Genomic DNA, 20,398 nt, shown 5'->3' with positions numbered 1-20,398 from the left:
ACTGCTGCGTCACCGTGCCACCCAATCTGCCTGCACATGGTCCATATCACTTGGGCCATCGGTGTACAAACTCTATAAGTACAAAACTTGTAAGTTTGCAACTCAAGGCACTTATGCAGATATTGAAAATATTACATTGTCAGAGCATTCAGATAAATTTGTTTATCCAGTGGTGTTTGCAAATGAACAAAGTCTTGCATCAAATTCAAGTCCATGCTGAGTTTTTAGGGCTGCCAGAAAGCTACGGAGGCTCCAAGGATAATGAATGAATGATTGTATGTATGAATGAATGAATGAATGAATGAATGAATGAATGATTTACGGAAATCCAACTTTGCAACAACTCTCCCACATGATGCTAAAACATTCTTTAAGCCCGTAAGAAGAAGAATAACATCTTTCATTGTATTTACGTGTATAGGCACAGGATATACACTGTATTCCATTAGTGGAATTGTGGCTAGTGTAACAGTTAAATGAAAGAATTATAGCAGGTGTAGGAAAGAACTGTAGATGCTGGTTTAAATCAAAGGTAGACACAAAATGCTGGAGTAACTCAGCGGGTCAGGCAGCATCTCTGGAGAGAATTATAGCAGGTATTTTATTGAGGAATACAATATCGGTTTTGTATTTTTTTAAATGGAAGTTTCTAATTTGGAGTGAAATTGTTCTAAGGAATGGAACGTTGCATAACCTGGATACTGCCTGCACATTATTACATTCAGCTTGCATTACAACCCGATCTCTGTCCAATGATTTCTGATCAAGTGTCTTCTGATCGAGCTTCAAATTCGAACTGGGCCAGGTTCAGCTATGGCATTGCATGGCTGAAATAATTGTTATAATGAGATTTGAATGACAGGTGTATCCACTTTGGTGAGGTACCAGCTTTAGCACTCAAACTCATGGACAATAAATGAATGAACTATTCAAAGAAATCAAATGTAACTGCTCTAGGGGATCGTTGATTATTGTAAATATAAGAAAAAGATAAATGCAAATGTTGAAAGAAAATTCTGCAGGTTAGTTATTTATTGATTTACAGGATTTAAATTAGCAACATAAGTTCTGCTGAAGTTATTGGAAATATCTCGCAGCTTGTCAGGAAATTACATGGTAGTTGATTTTTTCTAAACTTGCTCGCTCACTCTCCACCCCATCTTCCCCCGCCTGTAAAACAAACCATAAAGACTACTGTTGTTTGATTAATTTTCAGTTTGCTGCGTTTTGGGACTATAGCTGACCTATATGACTATACCTTTATCAGCAGTGGCCAAATCTGTCAAAATAAACTACATTTAAATTCAGCATTTTAATTCATTTAAACTTCAGGCCACTGGTCTTTTCTTAATCTTGCCGGAAGTGTGGTGAAAAATGTTTGCTTAGCGAAGTGAGGCATTGAGGTCTTTGCTTTTCAATCTGCAGGAATGGGACATTGTTGCCAGGGCTGGCATTTATCGTTCATCTTTCATTGCCCTTGAACTACAGGGAGAGCTAAAAGTAACTACATCAGTGGCTTTGGTAGTATGTGGGAAGAAACTGCAGATGCTGGTTTACCCTGAAGATAGACACAAAATGCTGGAGTAACTCAGCGGGACAGGCAGCATCTATGGATAGAAGGAAGATTTTGGGTCGAGACCTCCTTCTGAAGGTTCTTCAGGGATGCTGCGTTCCAGCATTTCGTGTCTGTCTTCAGTGGCTCTGGTGTTACATATGGACAGGTCTAGGTAGAGATGTCAAATTACTTCTGAAGGGCACCTGTGATCCATTAATTTATAATGAAGATCAATAGTCTCATTATTACCACGACTGGGACTGCTGTGTATTTTAGTTGCTTTTGTTAAAAGTTTCGATTCTCTGCAGAAAGTAGTCTCTGAGAATGCTGAGGATCTTTTTGAGCTACTTGCACAACGGAGTTGCTTCCAGACATAGATGTCTCAGTGGACCTGTGGATTCGAACTTGGCTGGGAATATGAGCATGGTGCATTTGTTGGGTATCTGAAATGTACAGTAGAAAAAGCCAGGGTTATCTGATGATGAAAATAGTGAACATAAAAAATGCATCCTTACATTTGCAAGTCAAAAGAATTTGATGAGAAGAGAGAACTGGCCTGTGAAAAAGGATTAGAGAAATGGATACTATGAATGTTATTACCCATGCTGCTGATCACATCTTCAGCAATGGCACTTTCGTATAATACAAGTGTTCCTTTAGCATTCTCTGTAGCTAGTACTGCATCTGAAGTTGTCCATCACTCTGTCTTGCAGGAATGAAGCCAAGTGTGTGAGTTACTGCTGTGCATTCTTTTTGGGAAATGTGTGGTTAACTAATTGAGATTACACAGAAGCCAGGGAATAAGGATGGGGGATATTTGCAATAGAACTGTATGTGAGGGTGGGATGGAGCATGTAATGTAGGTATTATTTACGATTGATGGAGATTGGTGTTAGGTGAGAGAAGAAAGCATGTTTAATCGACTGAAGATATACACAAAATGCTGGAGTAACTGAGCGGGACAGGCAGCATCTCTGGATGGAAGGAATGGGTGATCAGAGTATCTGGGGTGACGGAGGAACTGAAGGAAATCCACATTAGGCAGGAAATGATGTTGGGTAGACTGATGGAACTGAAGGCTGACATATCCCTAGGGCCTGATGGTCTGCATCCCAGGGTACTTAAGGAAGTGGCTCTAGAAGTCGTGGATGCATTGGTGATAATTTTCCAATGTTCTATAGACTCAGGATCAGTTCCTGTGGATTGGAAGGTAGCTAATGTTAACCCACTTTTTAAGAAAGGCTGGAGAGAGAAAACAGGGAATTTTTGACCAGTTAGCCTGACATCAGTGGTGGGGAAGATGCTGGAGTCAATTATAAAAGATGAAATAGCGACACATTTGGATAACAGTAACAGGATCGGTCCGAGTCAGCATGGATTTACGAAGGGGAAATAATGCTTAGCTAATCCTGGAATTTTCTGAAGATGTAACTAGGAAAATGGACAAGGGAGAGCCAGTAGATATAGTGTACCTGGACATTCAGAAAGCATTTGATAAGGTCCCACATAGGAGATTAGTGGGCAAAATTAGGGCACATGGTATTGGTGGTAGAATGCTGACATGGATAGAAAATTGGTTGGCAGACTAGAAACAAAGAGTAGGGATTAACGGGTTTCTTTCAGAATGGCAGGCAGTGACTAGTGGGGTACCGCAAGGCTCGGTGCTGGGACCGCAGCTATTTACAATATACATCAATGATTTGGATGAAGGGATCCAAAGTAACATTAGCAAATTTGCAGATGACACAAAGCTGGGTGGCAGTGTGAACTGTGAGGAGGATGCTATGAGAATGCAGGGTGACTTGGACAGGTTGGGGGAGTGGGCAGATGCATGGCAGATTAAGTTTAATGTGGATAAATGTGAGGTTATCCACTTTGGTATCAAAAACAGGAAGGCAGATTACTATCTAAATGGCATCAAGTTGTGAAAAGGGGAAGTACAACAAGATCTGGGGGTCTTGTTCATCAGTCTATGAAAGTAAGCATGCAGGTACAGCAGGCAGTGTAGAAAGCAAATGGCATGTTGCCTTTATAACAAGAGGAGTCGAGTATAGGAGCAGTTGTACAAAGCTCTAGTGAGACCACACCTGGAGTATTGTGTGCAGTTTTGGTCCCCTAATTTGAGGAAGGACATTCTTGCTATTGAGGGAGTGCAGCGTAGGTTTACAAGGTTAATTCCCGGGATGGCGGGACTGTCATATGCTGAGAGAATGGAGCAGCTGGGCTTGTACACTTTGGAGTTTAGAAGGATGAGAGGGATTCTTATTGAAACATAAGATTTTTAAGGGTTTGGACACGCTAGAGGCAGTAAACATGTTCCCGATGTTGGGGGAGTCCAGAACCAGGGGCCATATTTTAAGAATAAGGGGTAAACCATATAGAAAGGAGACGAGGAAACTTTTTTTCTCACAGAGATTTATAAGTCTGTAGAATCACCTGCCTCAGAGGGCGGTGGAGGCCGGTTATCTGGATACTTTCAAGAGAGAGCTAGATAGGGCTCTTAAAGATAGCGGAGTCGGGATATGGGGAGAAGGCAGGAACGGGGTACTGATTGTGGGTGATCAGCCATGATCACATTGAATGGGGAAGTAGAACGAGATCTGGGGGTCCTTGTTCATCAGTCTATGAAAGTAAGCATACAAGAATGGCCTACTCCTGCACCTATTGCCTATTGAGACCCTTCTTCAGACTGACTTCTTCAGTCCAGCATTTTCTGTATATCTTCGGTGTAAACCAGCATCTTTAGTTCCATCCTACACATGGTTAATAGACCTGTGGCCGATGCTACTGCTAGTAGAATATGCTGTTTGAAGATTAATTAATTGACCTTGACCACTTATCTGAGGTCATTAAACTTTTTCTTGGACGGCTTCCAGCCCCTTGGGGCTTTTCTTCCATGAACCCTCGCAGCCATCTGTTCCTATAGGATTTTTATTGTGTATCTGCAGAGCCTCCTGCCTTTCTGAGCATTCAAAATCATTCTTCTTATTTCTGCTTCTTCCAGCAAGGTCTGCATTGAAGTTCATTCGTTAATAAGTTATAGGCGCAGAATTAGGCCATTTGACCCACGTCTACTCTGCTACTATGGCTGATCTGTCTTTTCATCTCAACCCCATTCTCCTTCCTTCTCCCCAAAACCTCTGACCCCCATACTAATCAAGAATCTATCAATCTCCACCTTAAAAATGTCTTTTGACTTGGCCTCAGTGGCCTTTTGTGGTAATTAATTCCACAGATTCACCATCCTCTGACCATTCAGCTCACTGTCCCAGATTGGGTTTGACTACTGAACAAGTTCTAACATCTGATTCTGTAACATTGAACCTTTCTTTTAAAAGTCCCAGGTTATTTTTATGATGAGCAGACTTGCTTTAAATTGTACAAGTCACTAATGATGTTGCTTGATCATTCAGCTGATGCATGGTGCCAACAAACAATGCTGGAGCAGTGACTTCACTTGGCACTTGTTATAGTTAGCAGGCAGCATGAAGTTGGCATGCCACTTGTGTTCCACCCAATGGGCACATGTCACGGTCCCTCTAAACATTTCCATGAGCTAACCAATTTATACCCTTAAGGGCCTGTCCCACGAGCATGCGACTGCATGCGGCGAGCGCGACCAAACCGGAAGCGGGGGCCGCGCGGAGGTCGACTGATCCCCGTACAGGGTCTGTCCCACCAGCATGCGACTGCATGCGGTGAGCGCAACCAAACCGGAAGCGGGGGCCGCGCGGAGGTCAAGTGATCCCGTACGAATTGACGTGAAGTTTGAGCGAAGTCCGCGGGAAGTTCGTGCTAGGCGTACGCCGTCAAGACGCTGCTTACGGCTTCAAGACGCTGCGTACGGCGTCGAGACGCTGCGCACGCCCGTCGAGGCGGTGCGTACGGCTTCAATGCGGCTGCGGGCCGGCAGGCCGTTGCCACGCGGAATTTTTGGACAGTGTCATTTTTTCTGAGCCCAGCGCGATGTCGGGACCAGCTTCGCACAACTCCATACGACTTCGGCGATCGAAGTGGGACCGGTCCCGCGAGGCCGTACGGTTCAAGCGACCACGTTAGGTTGCGCTTGCCGCATGCAGTAGCATGCTCGTGGGCCAGGCCCTTAAGTCTTTACGTCTGTGTGCACCACTCCACTCCATTTGCTAGCAAACAGTGAGTCTATGTGGACATTTCCTCGTAGATATGGATATGGATTTATATTTATATCCTACAGTATTTAGAAGAATGAAAGGTGATCTTATAGAAGTGTATTGGGCCAGGCTTTACTGACTCGGTGCCCATGCCTGGAGTTGCTATTGTTCAACCTGGTCCAGATGAGGGCCAACCTTGGTGGCGTGAAATACCCTGTCTCCCAGCCGTGTGGTCTGGGCCACAGACAAGCGTTTGACAGTGCAGTTGGAAGGTCCTTCCTGAAACAATCTGAATGTTTTGATGTCTGTAGGAAAGAACGGCAGATGCTGGTTAACATCGAACATAGACACAGCATGCTGAGGTAACTCAGCGGGACAGGCAGCATCTCTGGAGAGACGGAATGGGTGATGTTTCAGTTCAATATGCTTCTTCAGACCCGAAACGTTGCCCATTCCATCTCTCCAGAGGTGCCGCCTGTCCCACTGAGTTACTCCAGCATTTTGTGTCTATCTTGAATGTTTTAATTTCTGGCAAAGCCCTGCCTAAAGCTTTCTCAGCAGTAAAAGCTGTAAGTGCTTCATAATAGTTGTCATATTTTCCTGAAAATAAATAATCAATAAACAATTTTATGTATATATATATATATAAAATGCACAAAGTGTATATACAGATATCTAAAGAGGGGCCACAGATCTGACAAGTTTTTCCCCTTGCATTAGAAGCTGTCTGACGTGTGTTTCCACCATTTTATGTTGTTAAATAAGATTTTCAATAAATGAAGCTAAACAGAAATTATCTTCCAAAAAAAAAGTAATATCTTCACTTTTGCCTCCAAATAAAAAGCCTGCAATCTCCAATAAGATGAATGGAATTTTAAATCCTGTGCCAGGTGTGGTAAGGTGTTGCCTCCAGGTCATCTCCCACCTTTGAGCTGTGGTGCTGGTCTCCGATTGAGCTGTCAGCCTGTATTCCACATCGACCCCTAAGTTGGGGATATTAGCATTTGACTGCACACGCATGGACATGCAGGGATTATTGCAGTTTTAGCAACTAAACACTAGCATTGTGGGGCAACCTGTTGCAGTGTGCAAGATCTGGCCTAGGATATTCTTGAGGGTGTTTCCATGGGAGACAGTGAGAGGACATTCCATGACTGGAGAGCCCGGAGCTCGAGGTAAAAGCCACCGGGGTAAGGTCTGAATATGGGAGTTACATTTTCTTGACTCTTTTCCATTATAAAACCTTGGAATTTGTTACGATTGGTTTGTCGTTGCTCAGCTACTGAGCATTTTCAAAACTAAGCCAGATAGATTGTCCTTTACTAATGGTTTTGACGCATTCTAGTGGTTTAAAAATTGCAGATGCTGGAAATATTTCACAAAAGCCGAACGCTGGAAGCACCCAGCAGGTCAGGCAGATTGCACGAGAAGGAAACAGTTTTTTGGATCATAAACTTATCATCAGAAGTGCAATGTGGGTCGGCAAGAATGTGAAGTTCCAGAGAGGGAGAGGGCATGTCTGCAATATTTTTTACAAAGACAAATAAAAACTATTGAATTTCTTGCAGGAGTATGGACATTGGATGAGAAAGTAAAGCCACTGAAGATAATCAGCTGCGGTCCTCCAAAATGTTGGAGCAATCTTGTGACACCACGTGGCCTGCTCCCTCTCCAATATCTCTTCTTCATGTTAATATATTAGGAAATAGTTCAAATCTACACTTGATCTTGTGTGGAGAAAGCATCTGGTCAGTTTAGTCTCGGTCTTACCATTTCTAACTAAAGGGCAGTGAAACTTGGCAAAGATGTTGCTATTGCTGGTTAAAACTCGGCGACTATTGGAGAATTTTCTCTTGTGGACAGGGGCAGGGAAATCGTTCATCGTAAAACGCAACGAGAAGTGACTTTTAGATGCAATGACGAGCTGCATTTAATCAAAGCAGAGTGTATTGATAATCGGAGGAATAGAGTGATCCACCTTTAGTAGCTAAAACTAAATATGCCTCTGTGCGCACACTGCAAAGTGGTGGCTCAAAACACTATATTAAAAAGAAGCTCACCAAGTTAAATATTGTGCATAGACTCCTTTTTCATTTGATTTCTGAAATGAAGAGTCCATTTATTAAGAATGTACTCCGAAATATTAAATTTTCTGAATTTTTTTGATGTTTGTTTTAAGTCTCTGCAAAAGAAAATGCTTGAGTTTATCTTTTAGATTGTGTTCTCTTTTGAATTATCATCTCTTTCTCAACTATTTATCAGTATCCCTTTCTTTTTTTGAATCCTTTCACGCTCTTGTAAGCCTTTAAATAACTATTTAGAATTTTTAGTTGTCTCTGTCTATCGATTGAGCATTATTTCATCTCTAAATCTGCCAATTGGATTATAGCAATGGTCAGATAATCCAAGATGTGTCAATTCGTTAAAATTGGTTATCGTAGCAAAAAATTATCTTCCCTTTCTTTTCAGGTAGCAGACCAGTCAGTCATAAAGATAACATTTGAAATTTAAAGCTGAACTGAAGTTCAGCATCAAATAGAGGAGAAAAAATGTATCTCTTCAGCATTTCTTCATCAGCACTTGACATGTATCAATTTAATACTCTGACCAGGGCCTTAAGTTCTGGAAAATACTGCATGCCAGTGTGGATATCACGGTTGCAAGGAATAATCTGAAAACTGGGTGAGCTGCAACTACCCTCTGCCAGTATTTCAAGATATTTTGCGTTTATTAAAAAATAAACTTAGTGGAGCATGACGCTTCGAAAGTTATAGTTTCTAAACTAATGATTTCTTTGCTCGTGCGGATATGCCAATGCATCACGGAGCACTGTTCTATGGTTTGCCTAAAGGAAAATTTGTGCATTCAGCTGGCTAGTTATCGGAAGTCTCATTTTTCATTGACAGTATATCTTGGTTGCACAATATGCAGGAGAACAAGTGTACTTAATTTGAGACTGGGCATTCATGTTTTTCAATTATTCAGGAACATCATCAAAATACATACATCATCCTGCTAGTACATACATAGTTTTATTGAGTTGGTTATTTTGTGTTTTATGGTGGGATGCTTTCTATGTAGTGAATGTTGCATAACAGCAAATAACAGATGGCTGAAAGCGTATTGCACCCTTGAACAGATGCTCATCCTTTCTTAAAATATAAATCTGTATAATATATGCAGGCTTCAGCTTTTGTCTGTCACGAATCTAACCTATTCTAGTTTTGCAGGAAGATTGTATATTTCAGTGGCTGCCATGGCATTTCCATTATCATTGGAGTGGGTGGAATACGTGAAGCCTGACTTCATTCATAGGGTTAAGCAAAATGAATTGCCTGAGAATCTTTTCTGCGGTGTTAGTTCTGATATCAGTTATAATGGGAAGGACCATCGAACAAGCGAGAAGTCCTTCACACACTTAGTTTTTGTTTGCTTTGTTTTCTTAATGTAGTGTAAATAATGCCCTTAAAAATCATTCAGAAATAACTTTAATTGTGTAAGTTTCACCACCTATAGATCAGAGTGGCCAGTGGGAACTGTGCAGAATTTGAATTATTTCTTTGTTTAACGTAGATATGTACAATGCTAAACATCCCATCCCCGTATCCAATCGAGAAAGAAAGCAGAGCAGTTGAGTGGAAATCATTTATTTTTGATTTTCTCTTGTCTTCGCTAGATACTGTTTTACACTGCGATGTTCCATGTCCGTGCCAGCTAGCGGCTAGCTTGCCAAGTGATTAATTCATTGTTTACGAGACAAGATACTGAACGTTGGTAGGAGAGAATATGCCAATGTAGTAGTCTGCGCTCTGAGGGTCTAGACAATGTGAATCCAAATCCCAACATGGCAGTCATAAAAACCCACCTGGTTTATACGTTCTGTAGGGATGGAATCCTACCATGCTTATCCGATCTGGCTTATGGTGACTTTGGTTCCACACGTGGTTGGCTCTTAACTGACCTCAGCTGTGCTGTCACCTTCACAGACTAATTAGTACCAGGCTTACCAGCAATGTCCACATCCCTAGAATACATTGTTTTAAATGTGACCTTGAAGAGCCTCAATATTCTTACAGATTTCCAATTTACAAATAGAGTTCTATGATAGTGATTCAATTTTATTATCCATCTCAGTAGGAGTTAGCAGTACAATTCCATGTTAAAGAATGCTCGATAGGCTCAAAGCAATCTGATTAAAACTTGAAAATAGATCTAAATGCTAAAAGCAGGAAGCAGTAAATTGTTGATGATATTTATGAATAGAGTGTCTGAGGAGAAGACTAGTGTGCAAGTGGATTGTGCAGAGAGCCTTATGGGCCTGTCCCACTTAGGCGACTGCAGGAGACTATGCAGGAGTACCTGCATTCTGGGAACTAGTCACGGCCTTGTTATGGTCGCCACAAATGTTTCAATATATTGATAAATTGGGGGCGACTAGAACGAAGCCGCCATGGAGAGTAGCGAGAATTCCTGCCCGAAGGTGGGTCGCTAGGATGTCCTAGTGGGTTGTCAGGAGGTCAAAGGTTCTCGTAGTTTGTAGCCATGCTGACCGGTGAATTTCATTGGCTCATTGGAAAAATAAAACGTAAGCAGTAGTTTTCAGAACCAAGGTACCCCCGCTTGCCCTGTCCCCCGCCTGCATAACGGGCTGGTGAAGGATGCGGTGTGTGTGTGTGTGTTTTCTTCCTGGAGGCATCAAACTAGAAATTACCTGTGTGTAGACAGAAGAGACAAGTCTTATTAAAGATAGTCTGTGGGTCTCCAATGAGGTAGATGGTATGTCAGGCTGCTCTCTACTTGGAATAGAATGGTTCAGTGGCCTGATAACTGTCCCTGAATCTGGAGGTATGTATTTTCACACTTCAGCATCTATTGCCTAATGGGAGAGGGAAGAAAAGGGAATGATCGGGGTGAGATTCATGCTTGATTATGGTGGTGGCCTTGCTGCGGCAGCATGCTATACATGGAATCAACAAAAAGGATGTTGGTTTGTGTGATGGACTGGGCTGCGTCCACAATTCTCTGCAATATTTTGCGATCTTGGATGGAACTGTTGTCAACCAGCCCATTAAAATGCCTTCTATGGTGCATCTCAGACCCTCTCTCACACCGCCCGCTGCTGAAAGACTCATCCATGCCTTCATCTCCTCCCGACTGGACTATTGCAACTCACTTCTCCTTGGCATCAGCTCCACCTACATCAACGGACTCCAATTGGTCCAGAACGCAGCCGCCCGACTCATCACCCATACCAAATCCTGGCATCACATCACTCCAGTCCTCAAACAACTTCACTGGCTTCCCATCTCCCACCAGATCACCTACAAAATCCTGATCCTCACCTACAAAGCCCTCCACCATCTGGCCCCCCCATATCTCACTGACCTCCTCTCCCCCTACCAACCCTCACGGTCTCTCAGATCCACATCAGCCGGTCTCCTCTCCATCCACAAGTCCAACCTCCGCAGTTTTGGGGACAGAGCTTTCTCCAGGGCAGCTCCCAGGCTCTGGAACTCCCTCCCCCAACTGATCCGCAATTCCGTGTCCCTCACCATCTTCCAGTCCCGCCTCAAGACCCATCTCTTCACCTCTGCCTATCCTTAGTCCCACGTGCCGTCCCTTTTCAACAGTGCATTAATTGCCTCATACTGTGTTTTGTATTGAATTCTGTATTTACTTTGTGTACTAGTCATGTCTCTACTATCTATTTCATTCCCCTTACATGTTTTTCCTCTACCTGCAAAATGTTTGTAAGGTGTCCTTGAGACTCTTGAAAGGCGCCCATAAATAACATTTATTATTATTATTATTATTATTATCTCTAGAGGTTGGTGAGCGTTGTTAGGGACATACTGAACTTCCTAAGCCTTCTAAGGAGCTATAGGCATTGATGTGCTATCTTGGCCTTTACTTCGATATGGCTGCTCCAGGAGAAGTTGTTGTTGATATTTACTCATAGGAATTTGAAGCTTTCAACCATCTCGATTTTGGTGCCGTCAATGTGTACCAGGGTATGTGTATTGCTTCACTTCCTGAAGTCGGTCGCAATCTCCTGCTGACATTGAGGGAAAGATTGTTGTCTTGGCACCAGTTTACGAGGTTCTCAATCTTCTTCCTGTACTCCGCCTTGTCATTATTGTGGTCTGTTGGTCAGGAAGTCGAGGATCCACTTGCAGAGATGAATGCTGACACTAATTCCACAAGTCTACATACAGAACATACAGAGCATCACAAAGTGAGTAGATAGATTTTTTTTTTGTCACACGGGAATTGAGTCATGGAATAGTCAGGACTCTCTTTTCTTTCCGTATCAGCACCTTTCACATTTGGAATCCACATGGATATATTTTTAGTCTCTTATTTCTCATCTGCTCTGCAGTCTCTTGTGATCGATGATGGCTCGCTTCTACTTCAGTGCTTAGGCCTCATCGCCATCTGTGTGGCACTCACAGACACCATTATAGGTGGTGCAGGAGGCATTGAACAAGAGGCAATATATTTCTTGCTTCTTTACCATTGTGAGTGGTTGTGACAAGCAATTGCAATAAGATGGTAGGGGTTACATTTTTTTCGGGGAGGATTTGAGAATCACTTGACTCATTTCCTCTGTCTTCCTGTTAATTTCTTGCAGACACAGAACAGGGGAGAGTGATTTACTGGAGCCTGGTGTCAGTTTGCAAACTATGACCTGCACATTGGAGCTAGCTGACTGCGGTTAGAGTCTCCGAAATGGGGATCTTGCCCAGTGAGACAGCAATCGCAGCAGATTTGGGAATGTAGCATTGGTCGTACTTCTTTGAATGCCGCTACAGATTATCCATGTTTTGAAAACATGCAGGAGGAAACAAATTCAACTGTGGTAACTACAGAGGATTTAGCTGCCATCTGCTTCAAGCAAATTCATACAGATTCAGATTCAGATTGGTTTGTTATTATATACACCAGGGTGCAATAGGATTTCTTGTTCACTTGAAGCTCAAGGAGTAAATAGTATCTTCCTAGGTCCCCTTCGGTCATGGCTGACCATGGGTGTCTCCATATATTCCTAGTGTGTGACTTTGTTTAATGTAGGGAGACTGGTGCACAGACAGCCACCACACAGTCCTTGACAGACCTGGGTCAGGTTCCAGTGGCATGGAGTCCAAGATGAATGGAGACCCTTTTCTGCTGCAGCCTTCATCCGCTCCACTATGGTCAGCCATCATCCTCTGCCTGTTCCACCATTGAAGTCTTGGTTGGATTGCTCTTTGCCAGAGGCCTCCCCCTCAACCTTACCGCCATGGGTGACCCTACCAGGAGCATAGCTCCAGATGGCATCGCTCTCAGGATCTCAGGTCCACACAAGCTTCTCCACCACGACAAGGTGGCAATCCACGGAGTGTCACCTATTCAAACAAGAGGACATGACTTCAGAATTAAGGGACAGAAGTTTAGGGGTAATATGAGGGGGAACTTCTTTACTCAGAGAGTGGTAGCGGTGTGGAATGAGCTTCCAGTGGAAGTGGTGGAGGCAGGTTCATTGGTATCATTTAAAATTAAATTGGATAGGCATATGGATGAGAAGGGAATGGAGGGTTATGGTATGAGTGCAGGCAGGTGGGACTAAGGGGAAAAAAAGTTGTTCTGCATGGACTTGTAGGGCCGCGATGGCCTGTTTCCGTGCTGTAATTGTTATATGGTTAAATAGTATACATACTACAATAAATACGACATCGGAAGTAGAGCAGAATGGTGCAAGATGGTAGTGAAATCTGAGGTAATGAAAAACAAAATACAAGAATGGAATAGTTGAATGAGGTTGAGTTAAGAGTAAGCATACATGGCAGCACATCCAGAAAGTGGGTATGAAAGAGGTGATTGGTTCAGGAGTCAGATAGCGATAGGGGAAGAAGCTATTCTTAAGTGATGACATCCGGGCATTCAAGCTCCTGTGTCTTCTTCCAAGTTCTTGTATCTTCTCCATTAAGATGGAAGAGACAAAAGGGAGGGGTCTAGGAGGAAGTCATCCATGATGAAACTTTCAGCCTTCTGGATGCAATCATGAAGAGGTTAGCTTTTATTAGCTTTTTGCTAGCTTTTATTTCAAGAGGGTTTGTATACAAAATCAGGGACATAACAAGGCGCTGGTAAGGCCGCATTTGGAATGTTGCGAGCAATATTTGGCACCCTATCTGAGGAAGGATGTGCTGGCTCTGGAGAGGGTCCAGAGGAGGTTTCCAAGAATGATCCCAGGAATGAGTGGGTTAACCTATGATGAAAGTTTGTCGGCACTGTACCTGTATTCGCTGGAGTTTAGAAGAATGATGAAACTTTGTTTAGAAGAATGATGAAACTTTGTTGAAACAATGATGTACCTCTTTGAAACTAGGGTTGCCAATGTTTTCACTCCCAAATAAGGGACAAAGGGTCAAAATACGGGACAAATTCCCGACGGCAATTCGTTGACCGACTCGGCCGTGGCTGGGTGAATGATGAGTTGGCCCGGGTGCTGGACTGCACACACAAAGCCCAGCCGGCGGCCCAGTTGAGGAGTTTTGGCCTGGATGTCGGCGGTAAGCAAAGGTCAGAAGGTCGGACAGCTGGCCGGGCTGCCGACCGACAGGGCCACGGGCAAGGCGCTGCTGCTGCACTCCATGAGCTGCACTACGTCGGGACGGGTGAGGCGGGACCAGACTCGGCGCTCTGACCCGACAGTTCCCTCGACCCAAGCGGTCCCATATGGGAGAAACCAATTTAGCCCAATGTACGGAATGTCCCGGCTAATACGGGACAGTTGGCAATCCTAATTGAAACATACAGAATAGTGAAAGGCTTGGATAGTGTGGATGTGGAGAGGATGTTTCCATTAGTTGTCATTGTAAGTGTTCTCCTAATGCGAAGAGTTGCTCTCTATAAACAAAGTTTGTGAAAGAAGCTGCCGGAGGCATTGAGAGCAGCAGAGGCTGCGGCCCCAAACATGACAAAACGTTCCACTAACGGATGCGTCGATGTGGGGAAAATCCTGCTCCAGGTTCAGGAAGATCTTAAAGAGCTGAAGGAGAAACTTTCACATTTAACAATACAAAGTGAAGGAGAGACATTGGATATTCAGACACTTGAAACAACCATATACAAGACAGAAATTGGGCTAAAGAGACATGTAGCAGAATATCAGACCCCCTTCCACCATCACCCTCTGCTTACTACCATAAACCAATTCTGTATCTAATTAGGTATCTCTGCTTGGATATCGTGCAGGAACAAAAGCTGTGTAGTTGATCCAGTAGTTTTGTCAGTCCTTCTCACCACAGGTTGCACCTTGACTTCAACAAGCTTCTCACTGGAGTGGAAATATACCATACGATGAATATCAATCAAACTGTTCTGTTTACATTGCTCAGTACACTCTAGATCCAAGATCACTGCTCCACTATTCCACAAGCTAAATGTTGTGATCAATACATGCATATGCACATGTTTGGTGGTCAATCACCAAGTTTATTGTTGACCAATGTGAGAATAGGTCTTACATTAGTCATCCATAAAATTAAGGTCTTACTAGACTAAATGGGACCCGTTGGGTCCCAGCATCACACGGGAGGGGTGGTCACCAACGCAATATTCCACCTCTCCACCAATTCCAATACTGCTCGCCGGTGTGGGGGGCTGTCTGTTGCGCTAGTATGGGTGTTGCAGGCTGAAGGTACTGGTTTCCAGAGGGCTAGTATAGACATTGTGGACTGTATGGATGCTTGGGCGGGCATCCAACTGTTGCAACGATTTTAAAATTCAAGCCAAGGCAAACAATTGGGCTGCAAACACCTGACAACCAAAATTCATTTTGTGAACGCAAACTTGTTAAAAAGGGCTGCAGCCACTTTACAGCCGCATCGAGGGGACTCATCGTGTAGATGTGCGTTCAGTGTTATTCGCAGCTCAGAGAGCTGTGACCCTCTCGCTTCCTGGTCTGGCAGAGACTGTGAGGCACGAGACTTCCTGGTTTTATAGTCCCTCCCCCTGTCGCCAGCGGGGGCAGCAGAGAGAATGAGGAATTTTGTAAAAACATTAATATCTCTCTAATTTTTCATTGACAGAAAAAATCCTCCGCACTCATACGGCGGAGGGGGGCTCTGAGCGAGGTGGCCAAAAATGACGGCCGTAGGTGGCGCCGTTCTCTCGGAAATCGCAGCACAGTTGGCCAAAAGCGGTCAAGATCAGAGATTTAGTAATATACTAGACCAATGGCAGACCCGTTGGGTCTGCTCCCCCAACGCAGCCGTTCCCTACCCACAGCCCCCACGGGAGACGTGGTCCTCGAACTGAAGCCGTTCTTGAAAGGCCGAATTAAATTGCGGAAAGGCCAAATTAAATGGCGTCTCTTGAGGTTGAAATGCGGGCGCCAGCAGCCGTTATGGTCGCTGGCCAGCAGGAGGCGACAAAATGAGTGAGTGGAGGGGGGAGAAGGATTTGATTAAAAACGTGTACTTAAAGGCGACGAAATGTAATGAGGAGCAGATACTTAGAAAGAAAAGCGAAATCTCCACCGAAATGGAAAAGATCTGGGAGGTTGAGCGTCTGGATTCGGTGTGGCAGTGAATCAAAGGAAGAAAGTAAAAGGATCCATTCCGATTGGACATCTGCAAGCACCGGCCATTCCGATTGGACATCTGCGAGTATTGGGCACAAATCAAAAGGCAGAAAGGCAGCCAGACGTCAGGCACAGAATTTTATAGATATATAGATAAGATAACAGCCCCCAACAGTATAAGTCCTTGGTTGGATCCAGAAAATTGTGAACCGACTATTTTCTCAGGAGTTATATCTCAGCAAAGGTGAACAATTCATGATGAAACTCACCATCACTTTGGTGCACCCGCACTTCCTTAAATCATCTGAGAGGAACATGGTGTCAAGACCCCAAGCCTGGCAAAAAGCTCATGGCCTACCTGGGCATCAGTGAACCGCATCATCCTGGATATCACTGTCGTGGACTACTTTTTCACATCCATGAGCAATCTGCCAAAACATGGAAATTGGACAAAATGTAGAAACAAAGAACTGCAGATGCTGGTCTATATCAAAGATAGTAAATGATAATGTTGGGAATGTTGCGAACTGAGCGGAGGGTTTGCTTTCATAGGGATGAGATTAGCTGATGGAAGGATCTTGCAGGAGCCTGATAACAGAGGGGAAGAAACTGTTCCTGAATCTAGTGATAGGTGCTTTCAATCTTCTGTACCTTTTGCCTGACAGAAGCAGGGAGAACAAATGACGGGGGTGAGATAAGTCTTTGATTACGTGGCTGCGTTTCTGAGGCAGCATGAAGTTTAGATAGTCAATAGTGGGGCGTTTGGTCTGTGGGATGGACTGGGCTACATCTACAACTCTCTGCAATTTCTTGCAGTCTTCCCAAATCAAGCTTTGATGAGACCTGACTATACTTTCTGTGGTGTATCTGGACATGTTTGTTAGTCATTGAAGTAATGTCAAGTATCCTCAGTCTCCTAACAAAGTAGAGGCATCGGTATGTCTTCTCGGCTGATGCATCATTGTGGTTGGTTCACGATAAATCATTAGTAATACGTTAAGGGACTTAAAGCTCTCAACCATTTCTACTTCCGCACCGTTGATGCTGATTGGGATGTGTACTCCACCGTACCTGAAGTGTGGTGGAGTACATGCTGCATGCTGGGTGTCCATTCAAAATCATTAATGATATCCCATGAGATTCTGACATATAGTATCTTCTAGTCCTCCTCCAATTTCCCCAGCCTCTGACACAGTTGACCATGTCTTCAATGCCTTTCCTCCAGCATTGGATATTCATACAGTTATCTGATTCCATTTCTCCCTATGTGTTTTAAACCAGAACATTCACCGGAAATTAGGTTTTCTAGTCATGCATGTAACTGTGGTGTGGCCCTGTCACCTTCCTATTATCTTTTTTTTAAATTATCTATAGGCAGCCTTTTGCATTCACACCTCTTACCCATCCAACATGACCCTTCCATAGTCTCTATGTTGTCACCCTGCTGGGTGAGCAGAACTTCCCTTAATTACCTTTTTAAATCCCTCATTACCTTTTTTTCTATATTCCAAACTCGTTTCCCTTGCCACTGACTTTGCAACTGTCCCCCAACTAAGTGAATGCATCGTTACTTTTTTGCATATCTTTCATTCATTTGTTCTATATCTCTCTAGATCACCATCTACAGTATATCTCTTGTTTCCCTTTCTCCTGACTCTCAGTGTGACGAGGGGGCTCGACCCAAAATGTCACCTATTCCTTTTCTCCAGAAATGCTGTCTGATCCTCTGAGTTACTCCAGCTTTTTGTGTCTGCCTGAATGTATTCTCAATCTTGGTACTTTTGATTCAAGAGTTGCTCTGAACCCAAATACTTGCATTCCAAATGTATAGAAATGTGAAAACACACACTTCCAGATTTAGGGACAGTTTCTTCCCAGCTGTTATCAGGTAACTGAATCATCCTACCACAACCAGAGAGCAGTGCTGAACTACAATCTACCTCATTGGTGACCCTTGGACAATCTTTGTTCAGTCTTTGCTGGCTTTACCTTGAACTAAAAGTTATTCCCTTATCAATTATCTATACACTGTAAATTGCTCGATTGTAATCATGTATTATCTTTCCGCTGACTGCAACAAAAGCTTTTCACTGGAACACGTGACAATAAAGTAAACTAAACAAAACAATATTGTCAAGACTATCAATTTCTACTTTCATGTTGTTACCCAACATCCGCAACCTTAACCCATCTACTGCAAAAAAAAAAATTCATTCCTTTGTTGCCTTTTGACTGGATTTATTTCAATGTAATCCTGGCAGGATTCCCTCATTCCCTCATCTGTAAATCCGAGATCCACCGAAAATCCACTTCCCATGTGTTAACTCGGACAAGTTCCATTCACCCAATTACTCCTGTGCTTGATGACCTGTAGCGAGTGATTCTGGCAAATGCCTTGATTTTCACATTTTTGTTCTTATTTCCCAATCTTTTAATGTTTTAATTCCTCTCTATCTCTGTAACCTCCGTGAGCCAATTAATCTTCCGAGATATTTGTGTTATTTTAATTACCATCTCTTGATCATTTATGGATTTAATTGTTCCACTACGACCAGCTGTGCCTTCAGCGGCTAGTGCCCCAAAATTTTGAAACTCTTTCCATCCTGAAAATGCTTTGTTACTCTTGCCTCATATGATGTTTCTTTAAACCTATGACTTTGATCAAAACACAAATCATTAGTCTTAAGATCAATAGTTGTTTGATAAATGTTAGTGTGAAGTTTTCTGGGCTGTTTTTGCCAGAGGTAATGGCTACAATATAATTACACGTTGTTGAGAGTAAACCTAATGTAGACAGTGTTTAACGCTCCTGCCATGCTTGCTTTGGGGTCTCATTTGAGATCATTGGTAATACATACCAAGCAACTTAGTTTGGTTTTAAAAGATAGTCTGCAGCACCTTTAAAAACAAAATAAAATCTTTAAAGGAATTATTGGGAAATCGAAGTCCCATAAGTGTTAACAGAAATAACTTCTCATAATTCATCATTTTTGTACCATAGGATTTGTAGTTACAACGTTACACGTCTTCTGCATTTGCAGCTCCATTCAGTGCAGAGTGAACAATGCAGGGTGCAGCTAATTGAGTCAAAATTGATTGAAATATTTCCATCCTGGCTATTATCATTCATTAAGAACAAAAGGGCTATCCTAACGATTGTTTTCCTTTTTTTTATATGTTGCAGTCCAGTCTCCTTGGGCATGACATAGGTATGGGCAGTCCGGCAGCCGTTTCACCTCTAGGCTCCAAGCCTGGGTCACAGTATTATCCATATTCCAGCAATAATCCCCGCCGGCGACCAATGCATGATTCCTCAATGGGTGAGTTCTGTTCCACCTTTAACTTTTCTTTCCTTTGCCCTTTGAACTCTGATTCTTCAGTGGCCTGCTTAGGCTCTTCAAGCACTCTATGTTCTTCAAGCACTCTTTTATTTTCAATATTTGCAATATTGATAGTTATAAATTACCATTTAAAAAATAAACACTGTTTGAATGTAGGTCTGAGGAACTATTGCAATGTTAGGTGAGAATGTAAACATAAGCTTTATTGAATGGCTACTATACTGTAGCTCATCAACTGGCTTCCTGCAAGGCTTAAACCAAGAGCTCATTGCTTCCAGGCTACTGGAGAGGACTGCCAGTTGGTTTATGTATATTTTTAACAAGCTATATTTTCAAAATGTATTCCATGACAGGGTCCTTGAAGAAAGAAAAAATTCAAAGCCTTCTCCACATTTCTGCTAATGCAAAACTGCATATATAGCCATACCTTTAGAAAGGAGTTAAAGAGGAATTTCTCTAGTCAGAGGGTGATGAAACTGTGGAATTCATTGCCGCTGAAGGCTGTGCAGGCCAAGTCAATGGATATTTCTAAGGCGGAGATTGACAGATTCTTGATTACGATATGATATGATAGAGGTTTATGTGTTGACAGACCAATTGACCCTTTGGGTGAAATAAAGTTGGATCGTATCATACCGTAATCAAGAATCAAGTCATAAAACACAACAAGATACATGAAACAGGAAATCAAAGTGACGAGTAGAAAGTCCAGGATTGGTGATGCCCAAAGGTTGCGGAGGGAGAGGGGAGTCAGTCTATCCCATGACAGAAGGGGGAGGAGTTATACAGTTTAATAGCCACAGGG

At 43.0% G+C, this 20,398-nt stretch overlaps 1 protein-coding gene across 11 annotated transcripts in view; it reads left to right on the top strand.

Moving 5' to 3' along the window:
* Positions 1-20,398, top strand: part of tcf4 (transcription factor 4) — a 618,702-nt gene that overhangs the window by 371,364 nt on the left and 226,940 nt on the right. For all 11 annotated transcript variants that reach the window (XM_055662660.1, XM_055662829.1, XM_055662572.1 and 8 more), the window contains one exon: positions 19,437-19,572. In XM_055662660.1, the coding sequence (XP_055518635.1) occupies positions 19,437-19,572 (136 nt within the window). The remainder of the gene's footprint in view (positions 1-19,436; positions 19,573-20,398) is intronic.

The sequence above is a fragment of the Leucoraja erinacea genome, chromosome 1 (genome assembly GCF_028641065.1).
Source record: "Leucoraja erinacea ecotype New England chromosome 1, Leri_hhj_1, whole genome shotgun sequence".
Taxonomy (NCBI): Eukaryota; Metazoa; Chordata; class Chondrichthyes; order Rajiformes; family Rajidae; genus Leucoraja; species Leucoraja erinaceus.
This window is presented reverse-complemented; position numbering and strand designations above follow the sequence as displayed.